The sequence below is a fragment of the Lichenostomus cassidix genome, chromosome 5, assembly GCF_008360975.1.
Source record: "Lichenostomus cassidix isolate B80296 chromosome 5, HeHo_3.0, whole genome shotgun sequence".
Lineage (NCBI taxonomy): Eukaryota > Metazoa > Chordata > Aves > Passeriformes > Meliphagidae > Lichenostomus > Lichenostomus cassidix.
The window spans coordinates 17206241-17233399 of NC_139486.1; the positions used below are offsets into that span (position 1 = coordinate 17206241).

The following is a 27159-nucleotide window of genomic DNA, read 5'->3' on the forward strand; positions in this document are numbered from 1 at the left end:
GCAATATACTAAAATCACAACACAAGCGATTGCAATATGGATCACAAGAAAAATGTTCCTAATACTGATCTGTGTATGATCATTGTCTCAATGCTGAACATCTCCATTCACCAGGATGGAATATGTGGATTGAAGTAAGGTCAATCCTACTGACCTCTTTGCAGTTTATTCTATTAGTTGTTCAGTTTTTATACTTTATATTGGGCTGTGCCAAACACACACACTCTATCTCCTCACTGGTCTGGCTAGCTCAAGAGGACATTATTTATTCTTTACTGTCCTTTGTTAATTTACTTGGGGAACCCCATGACTCACTGGTGCAGCTGTGTTGAACCCCAGGTTACCCTCCAGTCTCCCTGGTGTTGAGAGTTCAACTCACTTTACGGTACATTCTTCCTCAGGCTTGGTGGTTTTTTGCTCTTCTCTGAGATCTACTCAAGTGTGAGGGTATGCTCTTTAGTAACAAGGCTTTCTAGTTCTTAGCAGAACCAAGAACATAGTTTAATTTCCCTTTTTGAGAAGTCAGTGTAAAGACATATGTCTGGAAAGGCATCACCCACATTTTTTGATGGGTGTGCAGTAAATGTAAAACATTTATAATGCCTCTACATCTCATTCTGTAGTAGGACTAGAATTGAACTATTTGGGAGTGTAGCTGGAATTGAAACTGATGTTCCATCTGACAGTGTTTTCAAAGATGGAGTAGAAAGGTTAGGTTTTGTAGTATAAATAAATAGAAAGCATGGGTAGAAATTGTATTTAACTTGTTTATTTTTCCTATAAGCTTGGAGCTTCTCAGACACTAAAGGAATTGTGTTATTTGGAATAGGTTTCTGTCTTTGGGAAAAAAAAAATGAAGTTTGGGGTTTGTTTTTGCTTTTACAAACTCACTTGGATAGTCTATGTAGATATTGAAACTAGATTTGTCTTTATTGTGTGTAAGTATTAACTACTGAACAGTGAAAAAAAAATTTTCCTAAAGATTTAAAAAACTTTCACTTACCAACATCAACATGGCACAATTAATGCGTAAACTGAACAAATCTACTAATTTTTCTTTAAAAATTAAACCAAAGTCACTCAGCCTTTTTTTTTTTCAACTTTGTTAGTCTTTCTAACTAGTTGAGAGTTGTTGTAGGAAAAATAACATTTTGACTGTTTAACAGATACTGTACAAGTTGCTAAGATAGTCAATGATTTGGGTCAAGAAATCTGTGCAAGGTGTCTTCAAGGCATGCTGCAGAGCATAGGAAGATCTCAGAATTTTATTTTTCTCTATTTTCTTGGGAAAATCTTTTTGCCCTTCCTGGTTTTACAGTTCAGCTGGCTTCAAACTCTTTGTGAAGCAAAAAGACTTCATGAAATTGTATGTTTGGGGACTCTTTGGATTCTGGTTTGAGAAAGGATTCAGGAAGAAATATTTACTCATATAGGTCTTGAAGAATCAAGCAAAAGACTTTCACAGCTTTTAACTGTTTTTAATCTTTCATTTGTCTCCAAGAAGATTGAAGAAAATATTTTTTCTTGGTATCTCTTGAGCTTGTAAAATAAATCCTAAATTCTTCATGTTACATGTAATTAAAGGTAAACATATAGTTTCATTAACTTCAGTGATTATTCCTTTTATTCAAATGTTTTCTGACTGCTGTCTGCCATGTGTACTATATATAATTATATATATTAAACATTATAAATCAGAAATACGTTGTTATGTAAGAAGATCTTTGCAGTCATGGTGTTGTACCTGAAAAGATGCATCTATGTAAGCTTTGACTTCTATATGTTTTCTTCTATATCAAAATAGAGCTATTGCTTCTCTCTCAAATATGTTGCACATTTTTTACCACTCATTCAAAACAATGACTTTAGCTTTCATTAATGTATTGAGTTATTTTTATTTATTTGTTTAATTTGGACACTTTTAGCGCTTGGTCTCAGTTGGTTTGGATTCAAAAAACACAGTTTGTGTATGGGACTGGAGAAAAGGAAAATTGTTATCCATGGCTCCTGGTCATACCGACAGAGTAAGTATAACTGAATAGTCTGAGTGTCAGTGTAATTTTAGTTTGTTAAATCCTGTCTGTATATACATATTAGACCTATGTCTGAACAAAAACCGTTTTGTTTTAGAAATTGGATTTGCATAAACATTGATATGAATTAAGACATGAAGATATTTAAGATGTGTGCATGTATTTCTAGAATAAAATGTGTAACAATATTTATTTGTGTATGGTTTGTTGAGACTGTAAGCATGTAGGGGATGTGCAGAATTAATATACTTCTTAGACCCTAAGCCCCATATGGGAAATCAAAATGCAAATAATTGCATAAATTTTTCTAGTCTGTAAATGAACCTAAATGTTGTTTTATCATGTGTTTTAATTACTCTAGGGAAAAAAAAAAAGCCAGAACTATATTTGTTATACATTGGAATTTCAGTATTGAATAAGATAAAAAAGTTGTTCCAATAGATCCATTTAAAACATTTCAGTCTCCCTGTTAATTTGCTAAAAGTTTTTACTGTTTTAACAGTGCCATGCTAGAAAGGCCATCTCTGCTGACATCCTTGGGTTTTTTTATGCAGATATTTGATATTTCTTGGGATTTATACCAGCCAAACAAGCTTGTCAGCTGTGGCGTAAAACACATCAAGGTAATGAAATAACTGTTCATTTATAAAATATATAAGCGGCGGTAGCATATACTCTATAAAATATATAAAAATAGAATCTAAAATGAATATATAAGGATAATATGGAAGATCCTGTGTAAGAATAATGTTAGTTCTTGGAACTGCAGTTGTGGATCAGATCTGACTACTCTAGAGGAAAACAGACCCTCTGCTCAAAAGACTTTGTGCCCTGATAGAAGCAATGCAGTATGAACAAAACAGTTGTCAGTAGCATTATATATAATGATTGTAATATAATTTAAAATCTAGGTTGTCTAAAACATGCTGTTTGAAATCCCAAGTAGTGTAAGACAGAATGCACATGTTTAAGGTGAGTCCAGGTACTCAACTTTCTGAATCTTGAACAGTGGATGATTTGCTGCACTACAGAGGTGAAATGAGTTGAAAAGCCATTTCTTACCATCTAGAGAGAGTATGGGGAGACAGTGGAAGAGAGAGAACAAGCATTTTCCTTACTTTTAATTCTTTTCCATGCTGTTGTTCGTACCTTTGTCATTTGGAACAATCTGTACCTGTTACAGGATTCATAATTTGGACAGTTCATGTCTTTTTCAAGTATGTTCTGCTTGATCCATGTAGCAAATGCTATGCAGAAACAAGTTCTTTTTCAGGTTTAACTTTGTCAGCAGGATTATCAATGATTAGGAACCATGTTTCATGTCAGTCAAAGTCACTGTTTTCTCCCATGCACTGTTTTCTGTGTTACCATGTAACAGCAGTAGATGGCAGCTTGGAAGTTCTGTGTTGCTGTTACGTGTAGGTTCCCATGGTGGGGAAAATGTGTTGCTTTTTATACAGTGAAACTTTTACAAACTTTTTGATTAATATGTATTAACAGCTTACTGGAAAAAGTCTTCAATCTGTTGGCTAGATTGCATAAATCTGATTTGGCGTAGTGTTTGGCATGTCAGTTACAGCTTTCCAAGAACTTGGTTAATAATGATCTTTTTTTCCTACTTTTCTAAGGGGACCTTATACTCAGCCATAACAAAACTGTCCCTGTATTATCAACACTGTTCAGCCAAATCCAAAACACAGCCCCATACCAGCCATTGTGAAGAAAATTAACTATCCCAGCAAAAATCAGTACAACTAGTTAAGATACTGGGATTTGTCTAATCAGTACTAGTTATTTCTGGTTATTTCTGAATTACAGTGTTGCAGATATAAAAGTCTGTTCTTGGTAACTGCTTACATTATCCCATATGAATTCTCTGTTCAGAATTCTGAATTGATTATAACAGAGTGACTTGCTGTGAAATACAGTTTCATAAACATGTATACAGGAAACATGCTGAGACAATATAAGAGTAACCTGTCGACAGTGATCCTTTCATGTTTTGCATTGGATTACTTTAGCAGCTTCATGACTTTCCAGTGCACATTTACATGTTTGGACAGGACGGTTTGAAAGGAGTATGCAAGTGCTTCTTGTTTGCAGAGAAGTCAGAAACTGCAGTGTGTGTCTGGAGACTTAGTTGGCAAGTACTGTGCTCTGACAAGAGACTTTGCATGTCTTTAATTTAGGAGTCATTGGTATGTGTTGGGTGACGTAGGAGGAAATTCACACTTGTGTGATTGCTGCAATCAAGTACCAATGGTTTATTAGAAAGTTCTTAAAAACCTCTGCCCTAGATGGCTGCTTTGTGTGATCCATGCTTCTGAGGAGAAATAAGTCTAGCTGGTAATAAAACCAGCTGCTTTCAGACAGAGCAAGTAGTAGCCTTATCAGAAATCTACATGCTGAGGTGGTGTCTTTAAATGTCTAACATTAAGTACAAGTGCAGCATTTGCAACGTGGAAGTCTTACATCATCTATTATGCTCTTCAAAAATAACTGAAAATACTGCTGACTCACAAATTATTGACAGAATTTTAGTTTGATTTCATACTGAAATCTTGAAGTTCCTTCCCAGCTGTCTGTTATGCTGATTTTGTGGAAAGATAAAGTTGGTTAATAACATAAAATGTTGTTAAACTGGAGAACTGAGGCATGGCATAGGGAAAAGGGGGATGAATGGTGATGTCTTTAGCAGGCAAGGTGCTTCTCTTTCAGATGTACGTATTAAATTATAAGGTATTAGCAAAATAGCTATCGTTCTAAATCACTTTATGTTACAGTTCTGGAGCTTGTGTGGCAATTCATTGACACCAAAACGAGGTGTTTTTGGCAAGACTGGTGATCTCCAGACTATACTGTGCCTCGCCTGTGCAAGGGATGAAGTGACATATTCTGGTGCATTGAATGGAGATATATATGTATGGAAAGGAATCAACCTTGTACGGACAATACAGGGAGCACATGCTGTAAGTATATCTCTCTAAATTAATATTAAATGTTTAATAGATTTTTGGGAAGCTGGAAAGGGCAATGCAAGGTCACCTTGTCTATATTCCTAAATGGTTTCAATGATACTCAGTATGTCTTCTCTGAATATTTTTTAGAACAGTATACAGCTTTGAAAAGTGAGGACATCTCAGTGAAAGTTTAATAAAAATTTTCCAAAGTGCCTGGTAATATCTTCTTTAAATTGAAATGTTTTCTATGACTATAAAGTGATTATAATTTTACTATGTAAATTTTATTTATATTTTCCATGTTATTTCAAACATATGGGTTTGCGATTAAAGTAGGCAGCAAAAAAAACCCACTTTGTGGTTTGCAGTCTGATTTGTGCATATTGAATTGTGAAAATCCTCATTACCACTCATCCAGTAATATGCAGGATTTGACTTCTAATTGTCCAAGTATCACCTTAAAAACAAAGTCAATCCGTTTGTGGTTGGTTTAACCAATGAAGTATGAAACTGCTAAGGTCACTTTTTGAAGCGATATGATTTGCTGGTTGAATATTAATTATTGTTTTGAAAAGCATTGCACTTTCTGGATAATATTTGAATTTCCCTTATTAGCAATTTAACATGGGGTGAAAAAACATTCATATGAGTTCTGATATTGCAGCTTCAAAATTTAGGATAAAAATCAATAACAGTTAATGATTCTTGCTTGAAAGAATGTGTTTATTTTAACTGGCTTGTTGGACTGGGTTGCCTGACGTTCATTACTGAAGTACAAGAGTCACTCTTTGATTTAATCAGGTAGAATGGAGGGGACAAAGCTAGGAATGATATGTGTGTGGGAGGGTGTGTGGCAGTCAGTTGGAGTAAGGAGACTCTTGGTTTACAAAAGATTTAGAAATGTACGTTCAGGATGATTGCAGTTTGTTGAATGAGCTAATAATTTAAAAGTGACTGGGCTGCTTATTCAGACAGTTGTATAATGACACTGTGTCTGGTTATGAACACAGATAGTTATGAAGAACGTGTGTGCGGAAAGTATCCCAGATTTATTTTGCATTTGAATTTCTTTATATACATAGAAGTGTGTGTGTATGTATGTATATTTGTACACACATATATATATATATAACCCTGATACACGCTCAAGCATGTTGTCCTCTATGCATCTGTAGAAATATTAAATGTATTCAAGGAGACCCAAATTCTAAATCAGGAAGTATGTGGGGATGTTTACAGTTTTTAGTAATCCCTGATTCTTGCTCTATAACTTCAGATCTGATTTTAGTCTTCATAATAAGGGCTCAATAGTCTTCTGTTCTATTCTGTGTTTTCCTAAGATGATTGGACAATGCATATGCAGACCTGGATTCTCAGAGGAAAGAATGCACTGTCTCCTGTCCAAAACTGGTGTCAAAATATTTTCCCATCCTGTTTGGTGCTCTAGGAGATAGGTTTCCTGCATATAAACATACTTGTTACTTGGAATATTTACAACAGTTTATTTCTAAGAATAATGCAGTACTTTTCAGCTGTTTAAGTGTGAAATTACACAACTGATAAACACAAGATGATGAGAGCTTGTTGCTCGATTCCCTTATGTGCTGTGTCAGTTCTTAGATGACCACAAGATCAAATTTGAAGTGCTGTTCTCCTTATCTTCAGTAACATCAATGGATGGAGCTCAGGTGACCTTGGAGTAGGTCTCATCTAGCCTTTCTATTTTTGGCTCTGTCATGTAGGTTCAATGGAAGTGTACTTTGCAGTACTGAAAATCAAGTAGGGACAGTAGTTCATGTCTTTGGAATTCATTTTTACAAGAGATTAGAGTCACTACAAATCTCACCAATTTCAGGGAGGAAAAAAACCCCAATAAAATGTGGAAGCTTCTTTCCAACAAAATAAAACCTTGTTTTTCAATAACAAGTTACCTTCAAGGGTAATACTGTCAGACTCCTCTAAGCACAACATATGAAAACTTGGAATGCCAGTCTTTTCAGCCTGACTAAAGTATTATCATGCTATTTGATGGCTTTGTACTTGATTTTATGTTATGTCCTTCTTGTCCATTCAAAAGAAAATGCAAGTGTAAATAACAAGATTTATGATGTACATATGTTGTTGAAGGGACAGTGTCTTCCTAGTAGGGAATTGATATAAATTTCTCTTTAGTATGCTAGTGTTGGAATTGTCATCCCTGCATACCTGTTTATCATCCTGCATCAATATGCCTCAACAGGCTTGAAGAAAACTGTAAACTTACTGAAGGAAGACATGTCTCATTATTTGCATAAATACCATTCTTTTCTTGAAGCATAAACAGTAGATATCTGAGATACTGGAAAGCATTTTCTAAAGCACATTAGTGATGTGGAGAAATTGTCCATCCCCAGATTTATTAAGTTATTATTAAGGAATTGTCTGCATTAATACAGAAAACATGTTCTTTTCAAAGGTTGGTTCTCTTTGTTATGGTTGCCCCAGGGAAAAAGACATTTTTCATTTTAAGAATAATTCATTTTGAAAAATAAACCGTGCTCTCCCAGTATGAGCAACCAAGGAAACAGATTGCAACTTTAGCACTAACAAGCAAAATAAGAATTCTTAATTCAGACGGATTATCTGTTTTCAGTCATAGCAATACTAAGAAATGTAGAGAGAGGAAAGAAGAGTTTCCTGCAGATTCCTATCTGAGTTTGAGTGGAAACAAAAAGTTGAAAGCAAATAGGTTGAGATGACTGGAGAATTAGCTGGAAGAGGATTAGTGAGTTCACTTAATGTAAAAGTAGGAATGAGAAGTGGGAAGAGATGGAAATGAGCAGAGTTTAGGAGTAAAGGCAAATAGTTCATGTGCAGGCAACAATGGATAGCAATGGAAAACTCTAAATAATAATACTAATAATGAAAATATTAAAAGAATAACAACATGAAAGCATGTGTAAATTCATTGGCAATGGTAATACTCCATGATGTTATTTAGAGATGATGCATCTGGCTCTGGAAAGTTAATAAATACCTTGACTAATAGAAAAAATAATCTTTTGATAGATGTCTCATTTGTGTAGCAGTGCAAAGAACAGATTATAGAATCTTCCACTTAACACCTTATATGTTCTAAATTCAAGGTAGTCCATGACTATTAAGATATATATGCGAGATGTTACTCGGATATGGTATAAACAAAATGGTACAGTTATTTAAAAACATGCTATGTTTTAAAGATTCTTGTGTGCTATGTCTTTGCCTTGCATAGTAAATGTACATAAGATGCTTTTTCAGCGGATGAATAATTAATTTTGAGATAATCTTTCAGAGGTACACATTAAAGTTGTGTGGATTGATGTCAGAAACTGAGGTTAAATAACAAGCTCGAGGTTAAATAACAGGCACTCTGTTAAAACTATTGCACACCTATGTCAGTTGGTTGGATACTAATTAAATATAGATGGAAACAATATAATGAACTTAAATGAATGGTTTTAAGCTGGTATCATGTACCGACACATTAAGTCATGCAGTATTTTCTCCTGCCTCTTAGACTAGTCATTGATTTCAAAGGTAAGTATCCACTTCTTTTAGCCAGTGAGAGGTGCATGCACAATTACTTCGATTTTTTTATAGTAATATGCACATTTTTAGGCTGTTTTATGGATGATTTATTAGACAGGAAGACTACATTTCACAGTAGTGTCTCGCCACTGTACACTCACTGGCACCTATCTTAAATACTTGCAATCTATTTCCTTACTCTGCAGTATATTTTGGGAGAGACAATGTCTCAGAGTAAGTGCCCAACATATGTGTTGCTTTACATGCATTACATCTGTGTCCTGTATTATATCTGGGAATAAAAATGAGGCACTGGAATTCTTTTTGTATTGGTATAGTGTCTTTATTCTCCATGTTGCTCAGTAGTTGTCAGTTGCTTCTGAAGTTTCCATATGATCTTCCAAGCTTGGTCCTAATTACAGCTAACTGCAGTCATCACGTGGTTTAGGAATTGCATAGTCACAGTTAGAGTGGTGGATTTTATATAAACAACTGCATTTAGATAAACTGACACTTGATTTTTGTCCATTGGGGAGAAGATAGATCCAGCAGCAATAGAAAACCAGAAACTGCCTCAGTATTGGAGACTTCTTGGATTCAAGCAGTGGCTAAGTATTCATGCAGTATGCAGTGGGGATCATCTTGGTCAAGTTCTTTTTGTACTTCTCCAACTTTCAACTATAATTTCTGGTGGATCTGGTCATTTATTTTTTTGTTTGCTCTCATTAAACTAATTTTTTTTTTAATTTGAGGGAACACAGATGTGATACCAGCTGGTTATGTTGGAAAAACAGGAAATATTCAGCATTCTGAGAAAACTGCTGATCCGTTTGAGATATTATTTCCGGAATTTTCATGTTCATTAGGAAGTGCAATGAAAAATTTGTAAAAGAAGAATGCAGTCTGTATGTCAAGCTTCATAACTTTTAAGATGGGAGTTTTTGATCCACATCTTTTATTTTCATTCAGAAGCATAGTCAGTCTTTGTGGCTCATATTCAATTGGATCTAACAAAGTCAGTGTGGTTGTTTGCCTCTTATTACTGCTGGAGGGTTTCTGACCATCAAGAATCAAATTACATTAATGACAATTTCAGGCTGAAGGATTAGAAGAAGCACAAAGACTCCAAAGTTGATTTGCATTAACAATCTTGACAGTTTTTAGAAGGAAGGATTTAGTGGAGGATTTACTGGCCAAGGTATCCCAGCAAAGAATCTGTCTTTTCTCCATTAAAGTGTGAGCCTGACAATTATATGAAATGTAGCAAAGCTCAGCTTTTTCCATTAGATACTTACAGTCCCCATTAATGAGGGACTTTTTAAATAGTTTTCATCTCATTCTCTTATTCCAGTGGCACAAAGACTGAAATGAGAGTGTCCTATTGCATTTCAAGAGATTGAGCAAGCACATCTGCCAAATCTCCTTGACAACCAGTATGTCCTTTTCAAGATAAGGGTATTCTGTGGAATGGAAAACAGATTAATGCTAGATCCACTTGATCTTATCTTCAGAGCATTCTGCCAGCTCCCACATTAACAAATGTCTGATTATTTTTTTAATGCTGACTAATTAAATAATGGATTTTGGAAGGAGTTAATTAGAGAAAAGAAAATAATTCTATTATCAAGATTGCATTCCAAAAAGAGCTTTAAGAGACTTAAACTTGGGCAGAATTCAACATATGCTACAAAATGAGCTGAAATTCCTCTAGACTTTTATTTATTCCATGGCAATAGAATCATTGAATCATTAAGGTTGGAAAAGGCCACCAAGATCATCGAGTCCAACTGTCAACCTAGCACTGCTGTGTTCACCACTAAACCCTATCCACAAGTGCCACATCCACCTGTTCTTTGAACATTTCCAGGGATTATGCCTCTAGGATTTCCCTGGGCAGCCTGTTCCAATACCTGTCAACCTTTTCAGTGAAGACATTTTTACTAGTATCCAATCTAAACCTTCCCTGGTGCAACTTGAGGCCATTTCCTCTCATCCTGTTTCGTCAGCTGGAAGAAGAGACCAACCTCCACCTGGCTACAGCCTCCTATCAGGCAGTTGCAGGGAGTGCTAAGGTCACCCCTGAGCCTCCTTTTCTCCAGGCTGAACAAATAAGCTCCCTCAGCTGCTTCTCGTAAGACTTCTTGCAATGTTAAGGGTTAATGCAGTAAAACAGACAGACCCACATGGAGTGAAAGAAGTGCAGTTTGTGTTGTATTTTCAAAAACCTCTAGGCTCCTAAAGAAACAGGAAGAGGATTTTCAGGATGTTAGAGATAATGGGAGTTAGCCTTCTAATCTGCTTATGACTTAAAAATTCCAGTACATTTCTGTTTAGATATCTACTGCTCCTGAAAATGTGACTTGTCATAAAAGTCTTTTTCTTGAGAATGGACATGATGTGCCAAAGAATTTGAGTTCTGTCACCCTAGTCTTTTAGTTTTGATTGCCATTTGGCATTATAGTCGGCTTCTTTTTTTTTTGTGAAAGCCGAGAGATTTCTTTCTTCTTAATGTGAAAAATTATATCCTTGTTACCTGATGCTAGAAAAGCAAGCACAATCCATATTTCATTATGACCAGTCCATTATTATATTTTTCCTAGTTGTAATTTAAGAAGAAAAAACATATTGATAGGAGAGAATAGTCATGAGTACCCCAGAATTCTCATAAGTCACAACACTCTATCCTAATTTGTTCTGTGAGCATATGGCTTTGTTTTCCCACTAAAGCCAATCTCTCATTTGCAAATTGCTTTCAGCTTTGGGATTAATATGCTTCGTTACTTTAAAATCTGAACCCCTAACCTAAATGTTGGAACTTTACATTTACTTATTTACAAAACTGAAATTTCAGACCAGTATTGTAGAAGATATATGTATATTTTTGGCTGTTCTACCTTCTTTTGGACAGGAGTTAGAGACAGATTTTCTCTTCCATTGTTTCTAATGCTCTCTTGTTTATTTTTGTCATAGCTGAATATTACATACTTTAAATAAATAAAGAGCAATTTTTTAAACTTCTCATAGGCTTATCAGCTAAAGTTGGCCTTTCAGTAGCTTTGCTTACTGAAATGTGAGAGTTATTTCTGAACATAAGACTGGTGAGTTGTGTAGGTAATTAAAATAAAAGCAATAGTGTGGGTGCTATTTAGATATGCATCATGTTAAATCAAATATAGTGGCTATGTGGCTATAGTATCTTTATTTTAATACTACATATGTCATCCTTGCCTCTTTGTTATCCGAAAGAAAACATGTAAAGTGAGTTGAAGAAAATGGATTAGGTTTTGTTTCCTGATGTTCACTTTTAAAATAAAACTTATATTAATTTTTCAATGGTGTAGCATGATCACTGTTTTTTCTTATGTTTTATTTCTAAACTTAAATTTTAAACCAATCTTTCTTGGCTTAAAATAAAAAAAATCCCAGCTGTTTTTTGCATTGTTGCATAGCAGTTGAGTAATAGCAGCAAAAGCCCTTAACCAAGCCTAACAGAGTTAGAGTTGGATATGGTCCTATGGCAAGAGGATATGAAACTAAGCTCTTTCTAGGGATAAGAAGAAGCATCACTATGATGATAATCATCAGGATGAAAGAATTCTTGCACCAGTTCTCTTACTGTTTATCAATTGTTAATTCTGCTTGTTTTGAGTTTGTTTCCATTTCTGACTCTCATATTTGAAGCTTGTATTTGTTGCATACTGGTTTTCTGTAATCTGTGTATGTTGTTAAAAATAACTTCCTTCTTTCTTTAGGCAGGAATTTTCAGCATGAATGCATGTGAAGAGGGGTTTGCCACTGGTGGCAGGGATGGCTGTGTTCGCTTGTGGGACTTAAGTTTTAAACCAATTACTGTGATTGATCTCAGGGAAACAGACCAGGGATATAAAGGTAAAGAGAAGTTCATCGCTTTCAATATGTCAATAAGAAAGGAAATTTATCAGTGTTTTGAACAAAGAAAGACTTTAAAACCAAAAAAGGTTGTTTTATATATGTTCCTATGAGCTATTTGCTAGAAATAGACATGCCCCCTAGTAGGAAGGTTACAGTTACTGTTACAAAAAACCCCATATGACTAAGATGTAGACACAGATTTAATTTTTTTGTACACATTGTTTCTAGAGCACAGCAGTTTTTAACAAGGAACAGCAGGGTTGTAAGAGAACTTGAAGGAGACAGTGAGATCTATAATGAAAAACAATAGAGTACAAAAATTTCATTTCCTAGTTACGCAAATTTTCATTAAAACTATTTGGAAGTTATCTACAGTTTCAAAGACCTTAAAACACTTCTTATTTGTACTTATGACTTCAGTTACAGTTCACGTCATGCTAAAGTTTTACACAGAGTGTTCCAGATATTGTTGCTGTAATGATTTAGAAGAATACAAACATATACTGAAGCACTAATGTTACTTACAATATTGCACTTGTTGGCATTTGGTTTTCTTCGCCCCCAGTCACTTTTGTTATTTTTTAATATCTTGCCAAGAATTTAAAAATGTGCTAGAATGTCTGATAGCAATCACATACTCAGGGTCAATACATAACTAATTACAAGTGAAGTGTTTGTGTGCTGTAATTGGCATGGCATTCCCACAAAGATTGTGAAGTATTGCAACAAGATAGAACACATTTTGTTTTAAATATGCCCTACAGTAGAGTTGCTCTGTTTTAAATTTAAATTTACTCAGGTGCTGCTTCTCAGTTCTGATGCATGTAGCTGAAAACTGTGTTTGATGCCCTGTCTCATTCTTTCAAGCTTGTTCTCCACTCCAGTTTGTCTGCTTTACTTTTGAGTAACAGACTCATACCATAAACTTTTGCCTTGTCAAAGCCCATGACAGAGCAAGTAGATTTTTTTAAATCTCACCTTGAATAAAATGAGTTTCCTGACATTTTTCCCTTCTCTCTTTTTTCCTATATACTTTTGAGGAATGCCTTTATGACCTGTCCTTTTGCTCATTTTCTTAATTGCATTTTCTGCTAGTCCTGTATCTTATCTCTTGGTAATTTTATCTGTGAACATGAACTCAAGTTCTGTATCCTTGTGAATACCTCGCAGCAATTAGATGAATCTCTATATATTCTCCAAATAGTCACATTGTACTTCAAAATGTCTCACTCCACCCCAAGAAGTTCCAAATTACTGGAATAGGTGTCTTAATCATCCTTCATTAAATTTCTGGTTGGTTGTTTCTTTGTTTTTAAATCATTGTAGAGAGTATAGCCATATAATATCTAAATTATAGGACTGAATGGTAAGGTGTTTATATTCATCAGTACAATCAACAGATCAAATCTGTAAAGTGAGAGAGATGCTGGGGGCAGTTCGAGTAGCACGATAGATGTTCATTTTGAGTGGTGTTTGAGGGGCATCAACTCCAGTCTGCTTCAGTAGACTGAGCACTGCATTGCACTTGGAATGTACTGAGTGCACTCCTGGAGTACGTTGTTTTGCTTCATGTGGAGGCAGTTCTTTATTTTTGCATTTCAAGCCTACCTTGTAATGTAAAGCTTGTTAAATAGGCATGATCAGGAGCTTTGCTTTGGGAGCTTGCATTGTCAGACTCAAAACAGCCATGCAGATGCACCACACTGGCCCATTAGCCCACCATTCACCGTTTGTGAGTCATACAGTTTTTTTCCAATGTAAAATTAGTAACATTAGGCTTTTCTTTACCCTCTACATAGATAAAAATATTTTTCAAAAGCACATCAACCTAGACCATTAAAATACTTCTTTCTCTTATCTATTAGATATAATTTTGTCTCACATATTAATTCATAGTAGTTTTTCAAAGGTATTTTTGAGCTGTTGTCCACAAAAATCAGTGTTTAGGCAAAGTGGGCTAGTTAAATTAAGCATTGCTACCATCTGGTCATGTACATTTCAAATTGGCAAAATTGAATTGCATTATCAGAATGTAATAAAGACAGCCTGCTTTAAAAGGTGCATATTCCTAAGACTGAGTTTACAGTGTAAAATCACCTAACTTACATGTTATGATTCCCAGCCTTACCTACAAACAAGGCCTGTAAGTGCTTACCTTCACTATAAGCCTAGAAACTAATTCAGTTGTTAGGAATGCACGTTAAATTCCATCATAAATCCTTTTCAACTTTCTATATGTTGTTTCAGTTTGATTTATTGTTATTTTTTATTTAGTAGGAAAAATAATTTTACTATTAAGATGTTAAAAAGAATTGGGCTCTATGGCTGTCTTATATATAATGCTAGTCCCACTGATGCTTCTGTCACTTACATAATTTAATGCTAGTTCCACTGATGCTTCTGTCACTTACATAATTTAGGTTCACCTACCTAGTACTGAAGTCCATGGTTTGATCAGAAATTTTTATTACCTGCTACCTTCGTTGAACTGTACATATATTAAAGGCATAATTTCAGCTGCAAATGGCAGTACTATATTTGTCTTTCATTAAAATAAGACTCACATTTTATTTTAGAAATTTTTTAATACTAAATTTAAAAAGTTTATGTTCAAGGGCAATATGCCACTATCTATGAAACAGATAAAAAGAGTAAAGGAAGTAAATCCAGGGATAAGAGAAGGTATATAGATACTTCTTGACATTTTCTTGCTTTTATGTTCTGTCATTTGCTACTTTAGTTTTACAAGTTCTGAGGATGTGTCTCAGTAACAATCTCTTCTGCAGGTCTCTCTGTCAGAAGTGTTTGCTGGAGAGGAGACCATATACTCGTTGGGACACAAGATAGTGAAATTTTTGAAATTGTGGTGCATGAGCGTAATAAGCCTTTCCTGATAATGCAGGGGCACTGCGAAGGAGAGCTGTGGGCTTTGGCTGTCCATCCTACAAAACCCCTGGCCATGACTGGAAGCGATGATCGATCAGTCAGGTTAAATCTTGTTTGTTTGTTTTGTACAGTTTTACACAAACAGCTCATCTTGTAGGTAACCTAACTGAAATGTAAACATTTTAAAGGTATTAAAATGTGGCATTGATGTACTTCTACAGTTAATTTATGCAGGAAATTAGTGCTCTCCAGTAATAAAATACAGTGGAAGTATATATTTCCCAAAACCCCCCATGTGTGAAATTTGAAAACATTTCATTTAGTTTAACATTTCATTTAGAGCACTCAGAGACAAGTATCCTTTAAGTCTTTCCTTTTCAGGAGGTATGTTAAGCATTCACAGCTTGCAATGAAAAGGAATTGCAATAAAAACATACACATTTTATTCTTACCATATTCACTTTTCCAAATGCTGCGAATTAACTTTTAATTGGTGAATTTCATCAAACCTAATGTATGCTTTTTAAACAGAATATGAGTGCTCAGGAAGCCCAGTAAATTACTCTCTTTTACAAGTTCATCTCTGGTTTTTTGGGGGTCAAAACCACCTTTTCTTTCTTGTAAGTTAAATGTGTTGGCATTCTTGTCAAATATCTTAAGCGTAGCATGGTTAACCAAATCAGTAATTTAATTTTTAATATTGAAATAATACTCTCAATGTCCAGATATATCTTGTAAATAATAGATGTATGTTGTTGTAAAAACTTTCATATTGTAATATTATCGGTTATAATGAGTTATCAATAATGACTTTTTAATAGAAAAAGTTGTTTATACTTATCAAAGTCTTTAATTGTTATATAATATCCTTGGCTAAAATGATAAGCAAAATAGTGGATTTTTTGCAGGAGGGATCTAAAAGTATAGATTGTCATATCTTATAACTTTTTATATTCAGAAAGTCAAAATTAATCTGTACCCACATTTTCTCATTAGAAATATTCCCACCTTTTAAAAAATAAGATTATTTTGTGTTCTATGCAAAATTTGCACTTATATCTTAATTTTCCCTGTGTAAAATTATTTTAAAATAGGACACTTCCAGGTCCAGCATTCTGCAGAAACTGTGGGCTTCATCTTACCTATAACAAAGCTGCACACCCCTTTTTTTAATTTGAAATCATTGCTTTATTTTAGAATTTGGAGTTTAATAGACCATGCTCTGATTGCCCGGTGCAACATGGAGGAACCCATTCGCTGTGCCGCGGTTAGTACTGATGGAATCCATCTCGCCCTTGGAATGAAGGATGGCTCTTTCACTGTGCTTCGAGTCAGGTATGTTACAAACTTTAAAAACAGATCCATTATTAACTCTTTCAAGCAGGTTATCTAGTTGCTTTTATGCATTGTATGTGTATTTATACTGTTGTGGCCATGCATGTGGACACTTAACGTTTTGTTTTAGATTACAGGGGGTGCTCAGATTTTTTAAATGTGTGCTACATAAATTCATATCATTCTATAACAACCCATTTGAAAAAGTATATTGGCCTATTTGCAGAGAGTGGCAGTGTTCTGGGAAATGTTTTACTTTAGGTTTTATATTTATTAATTATCCTTGAATTACTAAGAAATAAATTTTCATTACTTCCTAAATTGTTTCCATGTGTTGGAATTCTGCTGTCAGCACATCCTGTGTACAAAACCAGGGCTCTCTTGTGCTGCTGTGATCCCACAGTTTTAAAGGGAAAATGAGATCTGTGTCTCATGTCATGAAGTTTCCTTCCCTGGGTGAATAAAGATCTCCTAATCTACCTGATGAAGTTTTCTTGCGGACCCGGTTTGAACAGTTGCTTTTGTTTGCTGTCCCTCAGCCCAGTGAAGCACCTTCTTTTGTCAATGTTTCATTACCTTTTTTCCATGAGGCCCTAACCAACTCTAGAAACAGCAATGTTGTGTTTGCACACAGGATAGTTAAGTTCAATATATGATTTCACAATCTGTTTTGTTCTTTTTCTGGGAACTTGACAGTGTGATGAGGCTCTTCTCTACTTATGACATGCTTTCTTTCATACTACAGAGATATGACTGAGGTTGTTCATATCAAAGACAGGAAAGAAGCTATTCATGAACTCAAATATTCTCCAGATGGGAATTTCCTAGCTGTTGGTTCCAATGACAGCTCTGTGGATATATATGGTGTTGTTCAGCGATACAAGAAAGTTGGGGAATGTATTGGATCCTTAAGTTTCATCACGCATATGGATTGGTCTTCAGACAGTAAATACTTACAGACCAATGATGGCAATGGAAAGAGACTTTTTTACAGAATGCCAAGTAAGATTCTGAGTTGCCTTTATGATATTTGTTACTTATTACAGAAATAACATGTAGTGGTTTTGTAAAAGAAGCCAAGTGTAAATCGTGGCTCAAAGAATGGGGTAATAGAGAAAGTTTTTTGTAAGTTCATAAAAGTATTTGCCATGTTTGAATAAGTACAGCATTTTTCTGGCAAAGTTACTGAAGTATTTTCATCCTTATATGTTTACTCTTCTTTCCAATATATCTTTTCACACTAGAGATGCTGAGTTACAATTTATTTCTCAAAATTAATTTTTGCTACCACTTCTTTTAGAAGAATTAAAACACAGCATTTAAAGTAAATTTTACAATAGCTTAATAGCTTTGTACTTATGGAGCTTGGATAGTAAATGAGTTGTCATTTGATTGCACTGTATAGTTTTTTAAAATGTGGGGGAAAATCAGCATGTTGCAGCTCAGAAGAAGCATTTGGTTTGCAGCAGACTAAGGAATTCAACTTAAAAGAGCGTTTAAGTGAGGAATTTTGTGACAACCCCATTATTGAAAGTGCTTTCAAGACAATTCTCTTGAAAACTTGACTTAACTGTCCCATACTCTTGAAATAATTTCTGTCAAGGTAGTTCTGTCTGTTGAGGACGTGTGCACATATCATAATATCCTAAAGCTTGAAATTTAAATAGCCCTTATTAGAATATGCCAGTGGCAGTATTTATCACAAGGCTTGACTTCTGTCTGTTGCATACACTTTACGTAATATCATTCTATATTCTTCCTAATCATCTTTGTAGTACCTGTTTTTGTAGTAACTGTGTATTATCATCACCACTTTCCATATTGCCCCTTCATTGTTATACAAGATTTGTGCTTTGCACGGCACATTATTCACAGATCCTTGGAGATTTTTATGACCCTCTCCTGAAGCATCTAATTCATTCTATGCAAAAGTTTGATTCTGTGCACTGAATGCGACAGGAGATGTGTAAGAAAAGATAGCGAGAATTTAATTAAGACAGTAACAAATACACAGAGGAGGAAAATTTTGGGCTTATATAGGCAGCTTTTGATCTGGAATTTCTTCATATGTTAGAATGTGGGATTGTGAAACCTTGTTTATGAAAAAAGTTAAACAAAATCAGTGGAGTTAGAGGAATCTCCTAAATATTTCAAAATAATGGTCAAATTGTGTAACTCTTGGAATTCCACTGTGAATTAAGGAAATTACAGTTGTCTGGTACAAGATCTGTAGGACTTAGTTATGGATATAACCAGTATTGGTAGTCATTGTTTACATGGATTAGTGGTTGAAAGGCTGAGAAGTGAATTGTCATCCTGCTCACCTTCTGCAGGTCTGTGTTCACTCTGACTCACAGCTTTTACATTTGCTTGCACTTTTCTTGCATTGCTCCAGCCCTTGGCTTCTGGCCTTTCCAGAAGACACAATATTTATTAAATGGGCCTTTGGTCTGACTCAGTTCCTCAGCTGATACTCTGTGGGATTGGATCAATCTCATTAGAGATACAGCTGGTGTGAAATAATGTAACAAGGACCTAAGGATAAAATCGGTATTTTTAATAATTTACAGTGTCCAGATATGAATCTTTCAGTTCTTTCTATAAATAATCCAAGTTTCTAGAATCATTCAGCAACAGAATTTTTATGAACTTTATCTTAGAGTGACTACATGTATTTTTGATAAATATTTTAAAAACAACACAGCCTCAAGGAGATACCAGGAAATTATAAAAAATATAAACTACCAAACCTATGATCTCTTGTTAAATAGTCTTGAGAAGCCTTATTACTGATACTTATTACTATGTTGGTCATAATAGGGAATACTTGATCAGGACAGTTTCAGAAGTTGGTTTTTAATTCTGTCCCACTTGATTTCTGGAGACTTTTTAAAAATGTTACATTCTTTAAAATTGCATAGGTGAATATTGAAAAATGGCTCTTTATTTTTGTTCTTAGGTGGAAAAGAAGTAACAAATAAGGAGGAATTGAAAGGCATTCAGTGGGCATCATGGACCTGTGTTTCTGGCCTTGAAGTTAATGGAATCTGGCCCAAATATTCAGATATAAATGATATAAATTCTGTGGATGCGAATTTTATTGGGCAAGTTATGGTTACAGCTGATGATTATGGAATAGTAAAGCTCTTTCGATATCCATGTCTAAGAAAAGGTAGTGCCTTTTAAATTCAATTATAAGCATATTTTTAATTGTGGCTATTCAAGAAAAATGTAATAGAAGACTGGGAAATGAAATGGTTTTTAATACCACTTTTTGCAAAAAGAATTTTAAAAAAATGGGGGAATATCAGTCTTAAAAAACACAACACACAGAGCGTTTCTTTAAGTATGTGAAGCTTGAAGACAAACCCTAAAACCCATCCATGCAGTTGTAGCCAGCATTAAATGTGAATGGTGTCTAGAATGAAGTTCTTCCAACAGCTCTTAAACAATGAAGACTTTCTGGTCTAAAAAATATCTTTACAATGGAGTGCTGTTAGGCACTTCTTCAGTAACTCCTCCAATCATTGTGTTGTAGTTCTGTAGCAGTGAAAATGTTAACTTGATGTAGCTGCACTACTACTACCAATTCTACTGCTGCTGAACGTGGGAGGAGATGAATTGCTAGAAGTGCTTAGCACTCAGATTGTGCAGTGGGAGCCAATGCTACAAGCACATACATGGGGGTGTTTTCACAGACCTAAATATACATGATTTAAAGAACTGTATTTTTTCAATGTGGAAGTAATAATTGTCAAAATCTTGGTTTGTGAAAAGTAAAACAAAATCAATACAATGAAATTTTTCAAATCTCTAGTACACCTCATAGAGCATTATCATTTGTCTAATATTCTTGTGTTTAAATTGGTTAAGATATTGTGTTTTGGAACCTAAACTTAAGAATGTATCTTATATACAGATTAAAATTGCTGAAAAATGGAAAATTAATTAAAGTATCACTAGTAATTAGAATATCTTTATTAAACACTGCTTTTTCTGAGTGCTCCTTAATATGATTTTCTGAGGGGCTTCTGAAACATTTATTTCACAAATCTTGACAGAGATTGTTATTCTTGTTCTAGGAGCAAAGTTTAAAAAATATCTTGGTCATTCTGCTCACGTAACAAACGTCAGATGGTCTCACGATCACCAGTGGGTTGTTTCCATCGGGGGAGCTGATCATTCTGTCTTTCAGTGGAAGTTTGTCCCTGACAGGAAGTTGAAGGACACTCTCCATATAGCACCCCAGGGTAAGTAACTGACTAAAAAAATCACCCAAAAAATGGTGGAAGGCAGGGCGGCTAAAAGAGAAGGAAAATTCTTTGGTGCAAGTATTGAAAGAAATATTCAAAATTGTCAGTCTGCACAATTATAACAGTTGCTGTTCTTTAAGCTTCGCAGGTGCCTGAAGCACCTGATAGAGTTGCCTAATACTTGCCAGTACCCTGTGAGTTCAGGCTAGCAAGAGTGTGAAAAACCTTTCACTGCTGCGTTTCCTTTGCCAAGGAAAATTTAAAAAGTTCATATCGTAGATAGGAATTTCTGAATTCTGTACATATCATCCTGCACTAAATTGACAACAACTGGATGCTGAGGTGTCACTGGAAAAATAGGTTTTTATATTAATTTGATTAAAAATTTGAAGTATTTAGATGATAATTTAAGTATTATAACTGATTTTTTTTTAATAGCAGGATATAGTTGTTTAATGTTTGGGAAAAAATCAAGATCATGTTTCCACTAGTGATTAATACAACAATTGTTCTCATGACAGCATTTTCTAAAATCAAAACAGTTAACTGAGCCTCCCTTGGAAATTCCTAAAGGAATTTATAGAATCCTTTGGGGAAATAAGTATATAGAGTTACAATAAAATAGGCTGTTTCACCATTTAATTGCTCAGATCAGATGAATATGTATCAGTGTGGATCCAGCAAATAGGTAAATGAATACAGATGCAATGCTGAACTTGTCAGTGACAAATGCAGAAGGAAACAATAATAAGCTCTTCCTACATGTCAAACTTTAAATGACTACACTTTTTCTCTGTGGTCACAAAAAATTTTACCCCTTTCTTCCCGTCTATAATTTTTTTCCCTCACCCTAACATACTTGAAGAACTTACACTCACATCAGTGGCTCACTTTAACATAAGTTTCTCTTTGGACCCTTTGTTAATTTAGTGCAATTCTTAGTTTCTGCTTTATACTCAGTATTTCATTGTGTTCTTTTTTCCTTTCCTCCTAACATTAAAGTTGATAAAATAATGAAACATAATAAAAAAAATGAAAACTTACTCACTTCAACACCCAAAATTATCATAATTATGGCTTATTTCTTACATAGCAACAGAATTGTTCTTGTCAATTATTAGCAGTTTATGTTGTAGTTAATGTATGTATTAACTAGCAAATTAGAAACTTTAATCAGTTTCTTTAAACACTTTCTGGTTTGTAATTTAGATTGCTTAATTTTTTTGTTTTCTTGGTAACAGAGAGTCTGGTTGATTCTAATAGTGATGAATCAGATTCAGATCAGTCTGATGTTCCAGAGCTGGACTCTGAAATTGAACAAGAGACACAAATCACCTATCGTCGACAGGTAAAGATTTTCATTTCCATGGCAGCTGGAAGCTTCCCAGGCTTTCAGATGGTCGTTTATGAAGACTGTTGAAATCTGAAAACTGGGGAACTGCACAGGAACTGACCTAAACCTTTAGAATTTTTTTAATCTGATGCATTCAAAAGATCAATATTATTAAAATATGGTAATTAATAATGTATATTAATATAAAATTAATATATTAATGTTAATGTTAACGATAATACTAACAGGGAGGAAAATTATTACATGTATTCCTAGAAGGCAGACTAAACTCAAGTTGCACTATATAATCACTTAGTACAGGTATTGGAGGGGTATTTTTTCAATTATGTCAGAATAACACTTTTCTGAGTGATACCTGTGGCTGAATTCTCAGAAACATGTTTTTCTGATTAATTTTTTAATTTTCAAGTATCCTTTTTCTTACAGGTTTACAAAGAAGATCTACCTCAACTTAAAGAGCAATGCAGAGAAAAAAGAAAAAGTGCAGCTTCTAAGAGACGTGAGCGAGCTCCAGGGAACAGTATAAGACTACATTTTGTTCATGGGTATGCAAACTAGGATTCTTTAAAATATACAAGCAGACTGTTTGGTTTTGTAGATTGGTGTTTATAATTTAATAATCTGATCAAAGACTTTTAGGTCTGTTGCTTTATGATTTACTATTTTTATTTATATCTGTAGAAATAAATCTACATTAAGTACATAGAAAGCTTTGATGCCCACATACTAATTTTACACATGAATTCTGAAGTGAATTTGCACCGAAACTTTAGCTGGTATTTATTGCTTGAATACATGTGACTGAATAAAGTATTCAGTAGTTTCACCTATACTTTTCAGTATCTGGAAAGCAATAGGTCTCTTTGATGTATTATTTTGATAGCTAGAATAGAAACATTGTGTCATTGAAGGTGACTGGGTTCTGTACAAAGTGGTGTTTCTAGCAGTGATTTATTAAATAAAATTATAAACTCTTTGTACCTAGTCTGAAACAACTTACATGTTCCTCTGTTAGTTTAGGAATTAAATTTAATTCTTAATAGGGCTTGTAAGTTTGTAAAAAATGAGTTTATTCTCTTTTTGGTGCTAATTTGATTAGCAGAATGACTTTCAGATGCATCCTTGAAATCTTATGATTTCATCTTTAGGATTAGTAGTCTCCCATAATTCTTCAAAAGTGAAGAATTTTTATCAGACAAAGATGTGGTATTTTAAAGCAAACTGGTAATAGATGTTACTGCACTAAAATAATGATCAGAAATACAAATTCTCTTGATACAAAAACAAAAGCCTTTATTCATTTAAGACTGCAATTCAATTAAGATTGCAAATAAAGTTTTCCTTTCAAAAGAAATCTCTTTGCAGGAATACAGCTTCTTTTCAGATATAACTAAATGCACCGATGAGTTACTGATCCTGTCTGTCTTTGTAATGGCACTTAAACAATTTTAGTAGGGCTCCACATGGAAAGGTTAATAAATTAATTGGCTAAGACTAGTCAATATTCAACTCAGCAATTTTGTCTGTATGTAGTCTGAGTAATAGCTTTGAAAATAATGACAACTGGGAAGCTTGGTACAGAGTTGTTTTTTAATTTCTCTTTTTGGTGCTCCAGAATTCTCAGTTGAAGATTTTTATATCTGTGTATAAAATGCATTAAGGTGGGTAGCCACTGCATGTAGTCTTTAAAATTTGGTCTAGGAATAAAACCAAATGATCCTGAAGAAGATGTAGCACAAGCAAGGGCCCTGGATCTTTGGTATTATTGTTATTTCCTTCACAACAGAAGTGAAGCTTGACCAGAATATCCAGGAATGACCAGAAGTAGAATGTCCTGTTGAGTTCTGTCTGGTTACCCAATGGGCAACAAGAAAACTAATGAAGAATCCATGCTGAACAACAGATTTTTCTCAATGTCCAGGCTGTTAACTTTAAAGTGACCCACATCCAAGTGAGTAATAGGCATATTCTCTGATTCAGGAAGTCTGCTTTGCTTCACCTTTCTTTAGCTGCAATGGAAATGTCTTGGCTGTTCCTTGAAAATGTAAGAAGTGGTGCTTTTTTAATTAGGGAAATCAGAAGCTCCTTTTCTTTTCTTTGTTTTTGAGCTTGTTGGTCTTGTGTTTTGAACTTGTCAACTGTCTTGAAAGACAAACTTTTAAAAATCTCTTGATATCCTGTAAGAAATCTTTTAAACCTCTGGTTACTTCCAGTTTTGGAAGGGGATAAAAGTCGGAGTATGTGAGCCAGCTTCTGGCTAACGTGGATGAGAAAAGAACTTCTGTTAAGAGGTTCATCTTTCTCTAAGAAATCTGAGGCTCTCATTATTAGAAACGTGTTAGTAAATTGGTGTACAGATTTGGTCTCCTTTTGACTATTCCTGTATTCTAATTCTGCCATGTCTTTGGCATGGTGGTGGTTCAGAAATATGAAAAGGATACATTTTTCAAAATATTCAGAAGAACCTTTTTCTTGGACTCGGTGTTTATTATACTTTCTTTTTGCTGGCAGGAAATAAAGATGGACATGTTATACTGATGCCCCTCATGTATTCTCTCAAAGCTGTGCTGTTGATTTCACAAGAATGACTTTTTATATTTTTAAATATTCATAGAATCATAGAATGATTTTTTCAATATTTGAAGGATTTAAGCACAATTTAGTTTGAGTTTCAAGATATTCATTGAACTAACCTTACTGTAAGATGAAATTTGGTAGCAGTTTCAAGATGACATGGAAATGCTCTTTAATGAGAGTTTTGTAACACCTTGCATGGATTCCTACAAATATTATCTGAAGGGAATAGCCTGTGAGTGGGTCCTCTTGAGAAAACACTTCTGCCACGCAGAATATTTTTTTTTAATAAAAATCTCCACCCTTGTACTAAAGATTCTGTTCTCAATCATGTTAGTTTTGAGATTTGATTCTTCTAGAGGTTTTTTGGGGGAGGGTTGGACTACATCTTACAGCATTAGACAAGCCATGGATATTGACCCTTTTCCCAGAGAGGACACTACTTGTGAAGTTGCCTGTTAGTTGGATATAGATGTGCAACTGGCAAATGTGGGTAGGATTCAGCTTCAGGTTACAGAATTCACAGTTATGTGCCCAAAGGAGATGGGTTTATGTGTATACCTAGATGTCCGTCACAGTCAGTGGAGATCCAGTTAGTAGTCAGTGGAGCATAAGGAGTGATTTGGCTCAGGTAAAATGAAATGCTGGTGGTTGGCCAGCTGAGCAGCCCAACAGATTCAATTGGCTGTATTGACTACAACACTGTTGATTAAAATGTTGGAGATAACATATCTAACAAACATTTGAACACCTATGTTTACATGTCTTAATCTCAAATTGAATGCAGCCTCTGCTATTCAGGACTTTGGTAATGGCATTTTTTTTTCCTATATGGCACTGAGGAATCTACATCTTCTGATAGTTACTGTCATATTAACTGGAATCAATCCTGGATCATTAACTATGGCAGTCTTATAGTTATTGCGACTTGTTATATATTATCCAGTACCTACAATACAGAACTTGTTTTCATTATTATTCAATTTTTAGTCGCTAATCAAGGTGCCTTGTAAATTTCTATGGTTTGTTTTCTGCATGTGAATCAATTAGTTCTCAATGCTTTTTCTCAGATTAGCTAGTAATCTCAGTTCTAAACTGGTTTAATAGTACAGTAATGTAAGTATTTTGGAACTGTGTAGAATATTCTTAGGAAATAATCTTCTACATTGAAATATGCTTCTTTTCATCACTGTGTAACCTAGGCCCATCACTTTCCCTCTGGTGAAAAGTACCTGTAATAGTCAAGGAGTTAATAAACTGGCACATGGGAGTGACCAAATGTGTTTAACTGGGTTACAAAGGGTCTTTGTTAGCACTGCTTGATATTTTGGCAAAATATGTTGCATTTTAATTGTAAACAACTGATTGTACTCATTTTTGCAATAACTGGAGGAAATTAAACAAAATTAATTATATCACAAGAATTTCTAGATATGAGTAATAAGAACTATTTTCCTGCATCCTAGATACATATTGGATATTTTAAGTAGTCCTGTGATACATGGTTTTAATGTACTCAGTTTCATTAGGTTTGATTTAGGGTATTTAGGCAATTGTAACGATGAGCTGGGAAAATTCTGAATTTCTGGGTTGCATGTAGGAGGACCTGAAACCCTTTTGCTGTCTTCATGCTTTTTACTTTTATAGGTGATGGCTAAGCTTGCAAGAAATTGCTCAGTGTTCAGTGTTTCTTTCAGCATGCATATTTTTCTAGCTGGGAGTTTGTTTTTTTTAATATATTTTCCTTTCGGGTGCATATTTGGCTTTTTTTTTTTTTTAAATTATGCTGTGCTTACAAAGGAAGTCCAGTGTGGTTAGCAGAGCACAGTGCAGAGTGAAGCACAGGAAAATGATGTCTGAGCCACAATAGGTTCAGGTAGTTTCTTTGGCACTATGCCTGCCTTTATAATCCCTGCCCCTCAAGTGTTGTCATGTCCTTAAAATGGTGATGTTACACAGTGGGATACATTATTTCTGTTTTCTTTCTTTATAGTTACTGCAGGTCATTGTATATTCTGTTCCTTAAAAACCTAGTGGTTGTACATCAAAGAATGCTGCAGGCAGACAGCACTTTGGGTCAGGCAGAAATCAGCTTCAAAACATCTGCACATGCTGCTGCAGGGGGAGGCAGGAGCAAAGCAAGGCTGAAGAGTCTGCACTTGTATTGTGAGTCGAAATTGTTGGTTGTTTTGAGAAGAGCAGGGAGCAGAGATACAGCTGAGCCTCAGATCAAATGTAAAGAGATTCTGCTAGAGATCTTGAAGGGACAGTAACTCAGGAGACACTGAAAAGTTGCTGGACTAGGACCAAATCTGAGGTTAAGA

At 34.7% G+C, this 27159-nt stretch overlaps 2 protein-coding genes across 3 annotated transcripts in view; one reads left to right on the forward strand and one right to left on the reverse strand.

Moving 5' to 3' along the window:
• ZC3H14 (zinc finger CCCH-type containing 14) overlaps positions 1 to 27159 on the reverse strand; it is a 503257-nt gene that overhangs the window by 392748 nt on the left and 83350 nt on the right. The window lies entirely within an intron of this gene.
• EML5 (EMAP like 5) overlaps positions 1 to 27159 on the forward strand; it is a 103700-nt gene that overhangs the window by 22169 nt on the left and 54372 nt on the right. For both annotated transcript variants that reach the window (XM_085061588.1, XM_085061589.1), the window contains exons 3-13: positions 1926 to 2024; positions 2588 to 2656; positions 4817 to 5002; positions 12295 to 12430; positions 15220 to 15421; positions 16517 to 16654; positions 17400 to 17656; positions 19614 to 19826; positions 20737 to 20904; positions 22149 to 22255; positions 22688 to 22806. In XM_085061588.1, the coding sequence (XP_084917714.1) occupies positions 1926 to 2024; positions 2588 to 2656; positions 4817 to 5002; positions 12295 to 12430; positions 15220 to 15421; positions 16517 to 16654; positions 17400 to 17656; positions 19614 to 19826; positions 20737 to 20904; positions 22149 to 22255; positions 22688 to 22806 (1694 nt within the window). The remainder of the gene's footprint in view (positions 1 to 1925; positions 2025 to 2587; positions 2657 to 4816; positions 5003 to 12294; positions 12431 to 15219; positions 15422 to 16516; positions 16655 to 17399; positions 17657 to 19613; positions 19827 to 20736; positions 20905 to 22148; positions 22256 to 22687; positions 22807 to 27159) is intronic.